General features: G+C 37.8%; 1 protein-coding gene across 1 annotated transcript; it reads left to right on the top strand.

The window, feature by feature from the left end:
* The first annotated feature begins 716 nt into the window (after positions 1-716).
* On the top strand, positions 717-6,948 carry PRDM8 (PR/SET domain 8). Its single transcript, XM_077274559.1, has 4 exons — positions 717-973; positions 2,476-2,706; positions 4,001-4,232; positions 5,025-6,948. The coding sequence occupies exons 2-4, from the start codon at positions 2,479-2,481 to the stop codon at positions 6,335-6,337; spliced, it is 1,773 nt and encodes a 590-aa protein (XP_077130674.1). The 5' UTR covers positions 717-973; positions 2,476-2,478; the 3' UTR covers positions 6,338-6,948.
* The last annotated feature ends 3,972 nt before the right edge of the window (positions 6,949-10,920 follow it).

The raw sequence follows: 10,920 nt of genomic DNA on the forward strand, positions 1-10,920 counted from the left end.
TAGCTATATGAAACACATATATATATATATAGCATAGCAGTATACTGTATAGCAGTAACAAGAAATGGAAACAGCATAATGCAAATGAGAAAGCTTTGAGACAGGTTCACACTATGAACCGAAACATAGCCACATGGGCCATTGAGGTCCTACCATTTGCACTACTTTTGGAGTACTGTTTTCACTATATATATATATATATATATATATATATATATATATATATATATATATATATATATATATATATATATATATATACATATATATATATATATATATATATATATATATGCATCTATATGAAGCTAAATATAAATATACATGAAGCTAAATATAAATATATATGAAGCTAAATATAAATATGTATGAAGCTATAAATTATATAATATATGCGTGCATATATAATTCAATCGGTATATATATATATATATATATATATATATATATATATATATACAACTTATAGTTTCATACATATTTATTCTATTATATATATATTTTCTGTGATTTCACAGTCAGTGCAAACTCCACTTTTCTAAGGCACACATGGGTAGCCGGTCATCCCAGGTAGGCAGCTTCCCTGCAGGCTATGATGAGCAGGAGGAGAAGGACTGGCAGGACTGGGAAGAGTTAAAGGGAGGGGACGTGGGCTGTCACGCGTCATTGGGCAGATTATGTGCAGCAAACAAAAAGTGTGTGTCTGTGTGCCAGTCAGTCAGTGCGTCGCCTCCATCTGCACAAGTCCTCGTCTTCCTCTTTTTTCTCCCCCCTATTTGGGGTTTCGCCTTCTGATTGTATTGCCTCTTTCCCACCCCCTCCCATTCATCCGATCCTTGCTCCATAAAGAATAAGGAAGAAATCTCCCCGGACATGGAGATACTACAGTAACAGAACAGATCTGTGGGACCCGGAATAAAGGACTCCTCATTTCCCAGCTTCTCCCTAGGACTATAAAGAAGCGATCGTGCTGGTAAGTGGCCCTGCATACTGCCCCTGCACACAGGGTTTATGGACAGTGCTGGTAAGTGGCCCTGCATGCTGCCCTTGCTCCCTGCACGCAGGGTTTATGGACGGTGCCGGTAAGTGGCCCCGCATGCTGCCCCTGCTCCCTGCACACAGGGTTTATGGACAGTGCTGGTAAGTGGCTCTGCATGTTGCCCCTGCTACCTGCCCACAGGGTTTATGGACAGTGCCAGTAAGTGGCCCTGCATGCTGCCGCTCCTCCCTGCACACAGGGTTTATGGACGGTGCTGGTAAGTGTCCCTGCATGTTGCCCCTGCTACCTGCCCACAGGGTTTATGGACAGTGCTAGTAAGTGGCCCTGCATGTTGCCCCTGCTACCTGCCCACAGGGTTTATGGACAGTGCTGGTAAGTGGCCCTGCATGCTGCCCTTGCTCCCTGCACACAGGGTTTATGGACGGTGCTGGTAAGTGGTCCTGCATGCTGCCCCTGCTCCCTGCACATAGAGTTTATGGACAGGAGTCACCAACGGGTTTGGGAATAAAATGCAGGTAACAACACCGGTCAGTGACACAGGTGTAGGAGAGGTGAGCGGAGTGACACCAGTTTGGGTTCGCTCAGCCTGGCTGGAGAACCGGACCGGAGAGACAAAGCCCCCAGAACCTCGGCTCCAGGTCAGACCCCCATACTGCCCTGACACCTCCTGCGCCCGCTGCTCTGGTTACTGCCATTACAATGTGGTACCTCAGGAGCCTAAATGTCTATTGTCACTTATTCAATAAAGCCCTTTTATCATAGACATTGTAATCATGTCTCATTACAATTATTGTAAATGTAGTTACACTCCATTAATGAGACAATAGATGTAAATATAATATAAAACAAGTTATTTATTTATAAAACTTGGAAAAAGTGGTGAAATGAGGAGCAGTTCGTGCTGCTAAAGACTTTGTGATATATTGATCTGCTGGAAAGTCCTAAGACTGTGAGAAGGAAACCAAGGCTAGTGTTAGTCAATAAATTAGTAAATTCAGAAATAATAATAATACTAATAATAATAATTGCCTCTTCTTACTGCCTGTAATGAAGGTCTCCGAGGGACAGGGCTGCGTTATGGCTGCATGCCATGGACTCAGTCCTCCTGGAATCCATTCTCCATGCTCCTCGGTCACACTGGCTGGGCTCCTGATAGCCTCCAATGACTAGAGAAGCTTGTAGCCTCAGTGCTGCCGAAGCCCCCTCTCTGCACCCACTGGCAGTCTGCTCTTGGGAGTCCGGTTACAATCCGCCCAGAATAAATAGAATTACTCAAGGTTCTTTAAAACAAATCTGATTGACATCAAGTGATTACAGGAATTCCCTCTAGTGTTTAAGAGCTCATTGCCCCACCACTAGGTGTTACCCCCCACCCAAAAGGGCAGAAGGTAAAGATGAATAGAACAAATGAGTCTAATGCAATTCTACACAGTAGAAATATTGGGCACTAATGTGGCATCTCTCACCCCTTGTAGGACATGTCAGTCATGGAAGACGCTGGGGTTCAAAAAACCATTTGGGATGGAGACGCCAAGGCTGTCCAGCAGTGTCTGACGGATATCTTTACCAGTGTGTACACCACCTGCGATATTCCAGAGAATGCCATCTTCGGCCCCTGCGTCCTGAGCCACACTTCGCTCTATGACAGTATAGCCTTCATAGCCCTGAAATCCACAGATAAGCGGACTGTGCCCTACATATTCCGGGTAAGTGACTGTTTGCTTCTGGCTTCTGTCCTGCATACAAAGCTTCTGCTGCAGAACACCAAAAAAGACCACTTAATAATAAATGATTTATTAATTACATGTAGACAAATTACAAACAGAAACAGGCAATTATATAGTTCATATTGCGTGTGTATTTATATATACATTATATAGAATATACATATATATATACATATATATAGTCACACATACACATTTATATGTATATTAAGCTTCTATTAAAATGATTAAAACTTGGTGATTAGATAGATAGATAGATGGATGGATATCCGGTTATAAGGTATAAAGATTAAAATATTAGACATTTAGATATCAGACACGATGAATAGTGGAATCAGGAAAAATCTATCAATTTTGTGATTTTTATTTGTATCTTTACAAAAATATACATATATCATTCCAACTATTTAATTGATGTGCCGAATTTTCTTTCTTTCTTTCTTTCCTTTCTTTCTTTCTTTTCTTTCTTTCTTTCTTTTTCCTTTCTCTTCCATTTTTCTCTCTCATTCCTTTCTTTCTCTTTCTTTCCTTTCTCTTCCATTTTTTTTCTCTCATTCCTTTCCTTTCTTTCTTTCTTTCTTTCTTTCTTTCTTTCTTTCATTCCTCTTCTTTCTTTCATCCTTTTTCTCTTCTTTCTTTCTTTCTTTCTTTCTTTCTTTATTTTTTTCTTTCTTTCTTTCTTTCTTTATTTTTTTCTTTCTTTCTTTCTTTCTTTCTTTCTTTCTTTCTTTCTTTCTTTCTTTTTTCCTTTCTTTCTTTTTTCCTCTTTCTTTCTTTCTTTCTTTCTTTCTTTCTTTCTTTCTTTCTATTATTCCATTGAGCTATGTTGAGAGTACAGTTTGCTTCATAGACAGCGCTTACTATCTATAGTATTAGATATTGTATTGTGCGAATAGTCCGATCAGTATGTTACAGCTAGAAGGCAGCAGCCTGACTATAGATAAATAGGCTCTCATTTCTGAAATGCTGATGAGCAATTATTTAAAGAACTGATTCGCCAAATTTATCTCCAGACGTAGAAATAAACAGCTACATATAAGTTGTGAAGACAATCTGGAGAACTGCTTCATGTGAACGCACATTTCAGAGAGAACATATGGAGAGCTGTCATGTCAGCTGTGTGTGATTCACTTGGACATACGATTTCCATTCATTCTGATGGTCTACATCCATAATAAAGCTCTGCTGTGCCTTGGGATCCCCTAAGACCGGTGCTCTGCACATGGGGGACTTTTTAACCCTCTTATACCTCATTATCCTTCCTTTTCTGCAGGTGGACACTTCAGCTGCAAACGGCTCCTCTGAGGGTCTGATGTGGCTCCGTCTGGTTCAATCTGCCAGAAACAAAGAGGAACAAAATCTGGAAGCCTACATCAAGAACGGACAACTGTTCTACAGATCCCTGCGCAGGATTGCCAAAGACGAGGAGCTATTAGTCTGGTATGGAAAAGAACTGACAGACCTCCTTCTTCTGCACCCTGTCAGGGCACAAGGAAAAGCTCCCGGTACGTACCAGGTATACAGGCCACTGGGTGTATACAGCTCAGTCCTCCTCTAGCTCCACAGTACTGTCAAGAATTCCCTCCATATAAGTGGCTAGCTCTATTATTGTTTGATAACTTCTCCACTCCAAATCTATCTATCTATCTATCTATCTATCTATCTATCTATCTATCTATCTATCTATCTATCTATCTATCTATTCCATATCTATCCATCTAATTATCTATCTATCTATCTATCTATCTATCTATCTATCTTCTATCCCATATCTATCCATCTAATTGTCTACCTATCTATCTATCTATCTATCTATCTATCTATCTATCTATCTATCTATCTATTTATCTATTATATCCATCTATCTCATATCTATCTCTCATATCTATCTCATATCTATCTATCTATCTATCTATCTATCTATCTATCTATCTGCCCCATATCTATCTATCTATCTATCTATCTATCTATCTATCTATCTATCTATCTATCCCATATCTATCTATCTATCTATCTATCTATCTATCTATCTATCTATCTATCTATCCCATATCTATCTATCTATCTATCTATCTATCTATCTATCTATCTATCTATCTATCTGTCTGTCCCATATCTATCTATGATTTCTCAGTTTTCTAAATAGCAGACACAACAGAACCATATGTCAGGCTATAATGATAAACCCAATTCTGTCTGTTAAATTGTCTCAGTCACTATCTCTTGGACTTGGACCGTATCTACCGTAGGACTGAGATACATCTCTCATCATTGATTTTTTTTTCCATCTGTTTTAGGTACAGCACAGTCTACATGTTTGGAATGTAGTCAACGATTTCAGTATGATTTCCCTTATGTGGCTCATGTAAGGTTTCGCTGCCCGAAGAGAATCCATAATTCCGAATCAGAACAGCTCGGTAAAGACAATAGAGAACTTGAACCTCGAAACGCTATGGTGTCTACAACCAAATATAACAAGTTATCGATTTACCAGCCACAAAAAGAGAACCATAAGCCTACAACAGACTTTCACAACTTGGCCAGGGACTTAGAAAATTTTAGAGGCTCCAGTTCATCGTCTCTTAATTCTTCCCCATCAGCCAAATCCCATCTGGCACGCCAGGACTCGGATAGTTCCTCTGAAAGCCTTCATAAAGCCAAAAGAAAGTACGAGGATCACTTAGAGGACAGCAGATTGAGGAGAATAGAAGCTTCTGGCAGGTTTACGGAAAGACCTGTACCTTCTTCTAAAGAAGACTTGGTGTGCAGCCCTCAGTCACTAAGAGGCAGCTCTTATTTTAATGTAGAGGAAGGAGGACAGTTGTATGCTCCACCAAGTCCTGAGACAGGAGAAGCCAAAAGAAGCGCATTTGTAGAAGTCAAAAAAGCTTCCAGGGGATTGGAAGAATCTGAGCCAAGCTCTGAGGCTAAAGACAGGTCTTCTTCCCACTCAGGCAGCCCAAGTGGGGAGAAAAGGTTGAACATCAGGCCAGAAAACCAGTCAGAGGACAATACAACCATGGGCAGTGCCTTTACCAGCGTGGCCAGGTTGGCAAACCTAGACCAGGAAAGGAAAAGTGCTTTCTCACAGCCGACCAGAAGCGGCTTCAACCATGTAACCCCTTTGCAGGTAATGGGGCAAAAACTGGTACAAAGCGGGGTAAGTCTGGATTGCCATGGGGACAGTGTTGGGCCAGCCAGGTTATTTCAGTCTGATCCTCTCTCAGTCAAGCTTCAGAGCCCTGAATTAAACGGCAACTGCCCGCTACCAGGAGGCATGCCAAAGCAAAGTCCTTTCCTCTTTGCAACTACTTTTTGGCCAAAGAGCACAGCTGCACCCCTCCAATTACAGCTGCCTTCCACCCTTACATTACTCCCTCCTTCCTTTACCTCCCTGTGTCTGCCAGCTCAAAACTGGTGTGCTAAGTGCAATGCTTCCTTTAGGATGACGTCGGATTTGGTCTACCACATGAGGTCCCACCACAAGAAGGAGTATGCCATGGAACCATTGGTGAAGAGGAGGAGAGAGGAAAAACTAAAGTGCCCCATATGTAATGAATCCTTCAGGGAACGTCACCACCTATCCAGGCACATGACCTCTCATAATTAGATTCCTGGACAGCTTTAGTATTTGGTCTATGCTCACACACCCGATATCTAGGACCATGGACAGCTCGATCCTCCAGCATCAGTTGTGTGGGCTGTATCTCTCTGAATGCACGCATTTTCACTTTCCAAGAGTACATTTTTTTAAATGTCATATATATTGCAGCATATTGATGCATTTGTCATAACTTTCTACTTTAACTTATGGAGCACTTATGATTTTAATGTAATTATCAATGTATTTAAGGGTTACTTTTCCTTTGGAGTAATGGACAATACTTGGGTGGGGCATTGACAGTTTGTGCATTATCTGATGGCTTGTTCTTAGCAGTCCAGCTTTTATGGATATTACAGAGGACATACCAGATATTCAGGAAATGCATGCCCATTGCAATATCACAACAGTGTGGACTCCTGTCAGACTGTCATAAATGTGTATTTCTTTTTTGAAACAAAGTGTAATTTTGTGCCAGTGGATTCCAGTGTGCATAATTATTTTTCACCCCCCCCCCACCTTCCACACCCCAACCAAGGAAAAAAGATTTATTATACTGTATAGTTTATCTGAGTATGTTGAATGCTTTGACAATAAATTGCTTTATTTTCTGCAAGCCACTTAATTGTTCTAACATCTTTCTTTCTAATGAGCTATGCAGTCAATGGATCAGCAATGATCATGCCATGAAAGACAAGGGTGTTGGGGGTGACTGAGTGGAGTTTAGCTACAGGCTCTTGTTAGCACATTACAGCTGATCTTCTGACTTTAAATCTTATGATTATGTGTCTTCTCCCATTTACTTGAGCAGAACATATAGACACAAAGAGGTTAGCATTGTGCTGACCCTGCTAGATAAATGGCTATAGATCTGTAGTTTAAGCTTGAAGTTGCATTATTCTTAGCACACATTGCTTCTTCCTGTTCAGATCAAAACATGAGTGGAATCCGAAAAGGCAGAATAGGATTGTTTGTGCAGTCAGCCCCCTTTACTGGACATTATTGTTAGGATGACCTTAGCAGACAGGGCTTGTTTCCTCTTCACTCAGTGAATATTATATATATAGTATTCTGCAATCCTGCAGAAAGTTCTCAATCTGTGGTACCAAAACATATTACTAGTTTATAGTAAAGAAATAAACTAAATTGTGTTCTGCACATCAATTAAAGCAGCACAATAGCGTCAGAATAGCTACAGTATAAAACGGTGACACCTAAGGCTATGTGCACACGTTGCGGATTGGGGTGCAGAATTTTCTGCACAAAATCTGCATCTCCTGGCAGAAAACGCAGGTGCAGATTTGATGCGTTTTTTATGCGGATTTTGTGTGGATTTCATGCGTTTTTTACCCCTGCAGATTTCTATAATGGAAGGGTGCAGGAACGCTGCAGATCCGCACAAAAGAAGTGACGTGCTCCTTCTTTTGATCCGCAGTATTTTCCATGCAGAATTTTCTGCACCATTAGCACAGCAATCTATTGATTTACATTGTACTGTAAATCACTTTGCAGATCTGCAGCGTTTCTGGCAGAAAAAAACGCTGCGGATCCACAGTAAATCCGCATCGTGTGCACATAACCTAAATGTATCATATGTGTTTTATAATATTGCTATAATGCTATAATATTGTATTGTTTATATTCTAACTCTCTATGCTTATTTATCCATCCATTTATCTATTATCTATCTATCTATCTATCTATCTATCTATCTATCTATCTATCTATCTATCTATCTACCTATCTATCTATTTATCCCATATCTATCTATTATCTATCTATCTATTTATCTATCTATCTATCTATCTATCTATCTATCTATCTATCTATCTACCTATCTATCTATTTATCCCATATCTATCTATTATCTATCTATCTACCTATCTATCTATCTATCTATCTATCTATCTATCTATCTATCTATTTATCTGTCTATTATCTATCTATCTATCTATCTATCTATCTATCTATCTAGTATCTATCTATCTATTATATATCTATCTATTATCTATCTATCTATCTATCTATCTATCTATCTATCTATCTATTATATATCTATCTATTTTTTATCTATCTATCTAGTATCTATCTATCTATCTATCTATCTATTTATCTATCTATCTATCTATCTAGTATCTATCTATTTATCTATCTATCTGTCTATTATCTATCTATCTATCTATCTATCTATCTATCTATCTATCTGTCTGTCTGTCTATCTATTATATATCGATCTATCCATCTAGTATCTATATATCTATCTAGGTCTATCTATCTATCTATTTATTATCTATCTATCTATCTATCTGTCTATTATCTATCTATCTATCTATCTATCTATCATCTATCTATCTATCTATCTATCTATCTATCTATCTATCTGTCTGTCTATTATCTATCTATCTATCTATCTATCTATCTATCTATCTATTATCTATCTATTTATTATCTATCTATCTATCTGTCTATTATCTATCTATCTATCTGTCTATTATCTATCTATCTATTATATAACTATCTATCTATCTATCTATCTATCTATCTATCTATCTATCTATCTATCTATCTATTATCTATCTATCTATTTATTATCTATCTATCTGTCTATTATCTAGCTATCTATCTGTCTATTATCTATCTATCTATCTATCTATCTATCTATCTATCTATCTATCTATCTATCTATCATCTATCTATTTATTATCTATCTATCTATCTATATATCTATCTATCTGTCTATTATCTATCTATCATCTATCTATCTATCTATCTATCTATCTATTTATCTATCTATCTATCTATCTATCTATCTATCTATCTATCTGTCTATTATCTATCTATCTATCTATCTATCTATCTATCTATCTATTTATTATCTATCTATCTGTCTATTATCTATCTATCTATCTATCTATCTATCTATCTATCTATCTATCTATCTGTCTGCCTATCTATCTATTTTATATCTATCTATTATATATCGATCTATCCATCTAGTATCTATATATCTATCTAAGTCTATCTATCTGTCTGTCTGTCTATCTATCTATCTATCTATCTATCTATCTATCTATCTATCTCTATCTATTATCTATCCATCTATGTATCCATTTATCGATGATCTATCTATCCTTCTATCTACTATCTATCTATCCAACTATCTATATGTCTATCTATCTATTATCTATATCTATCTAGCTATCTATCTATCCATTAGAACTTTTTGTATTGTGATAGTTGCACATAACACTCAAAACAAATTTTTGGTGCACTCTAGGATATCAGGATTAGACCAGTAAACTTTATGCCATACATTATGTATATTCTGACATCAGATGCAGTAACATATTACTTATTGTCTCTACTAATGCACGCTTGTCACAGGCACGCAAACAGCGATTGCACATTAGCATTTGGACAGATTATACAGCATGCCATTTGTATCACAGACAGGCACCTGAAATGGAAATATTACTTTTATATATAACAGTCAATATTGGGTAAAATTCCTATATTTGCTTTTTGCCCTGATGTAACTACTTTAACAGCACAAGTTAAGACTCTAGAATAATAAATAACATATAATGCTTATTACAATGATTTTTCCCTGCAAAATATTACTTCAACTGTATGTCTGCAAATATTCAAAATAAGAAATAAGAATGCCTCCATTGGCGCGGGTTCCATTACACCTACTAGGAAACAAAATATAAAAGTGAAATACACTCTCAAATTATTTTAAGAATACTACCAATATTTGTTCTTCAAAATTCCTTCTAGAGATACTGTATGTGTATTTTTACACAATTCTAGGCTGTTTATGGGTTATTTTATTTTATATGGGTTATGTTATGGGTTATTTTGTGTGGTCTCATTCCGCTAGGCACACAGGGTACAGAGGTAGGACTATGGGAGCAACAATATTACTCAGCTCATGTAAATTATATTCAGGAGACAATTGTTGCTTTTAAGGCTGGTTTTGCAAACATTGTTTTCATGACAATTTTGTGTTTTTTTTTGTTTTCTTTCAAAAATGCTATTGACGGCTGCGTCATTTAGAAAATTGATCACTGTATAGACAAAAAATGGAAAATGCAATAAACTGCCATGTTTTTCTGGCAAAAATATAAGCACCTTTATATGAACTGTGTATTGGGCCAATAAACGCCGGTCTGCCCATCCATGTACAATGATAACAGTGAACATGACAATCTCACGTTATTTATGTGTCTATACCTAAATGGGAGAATATACTGCCTGTATATGTCTGTACATACGCTGTATGGTTAGCTACTGTGCTGATCATGGCCGCCACCTTTCATCGTTTAGATGACGAGGTTGCCACAATCACAATACACAGCCTTTATCTGCACATTGGTTGTAATATATTAATGGGGTTTTCCAACCCGAAATCCGCTTTACTCTGGCTGCTAAAAAAACCCTAAACCATGCTTTACTCAAACTCCCCAGGTCCAGCGCTGAATCTCCACCACTATTTCCAGTGTCTGTTATTGTCTGTAGGCCTTACATTGGCAGCACTGCAGCCAATCACTGGGCTCAGCATCTCTACCTGAATTGAGAGTATGAACTGC

This window comes from Ranitomeya variabilis, chromosome 1 (assembly GCF_051348905.1).
Source record: "Ranitomeya variabilis isolate aRanVar5 chromosome 1, aRanVar5.hap1, whole genome shotgun sequence".
NCBI lineage: Eukaryota > Metazoa > Chordata > Amphibia > Anura > Dendrobatidae > Ranitomeya > Ranitomeya variabilis.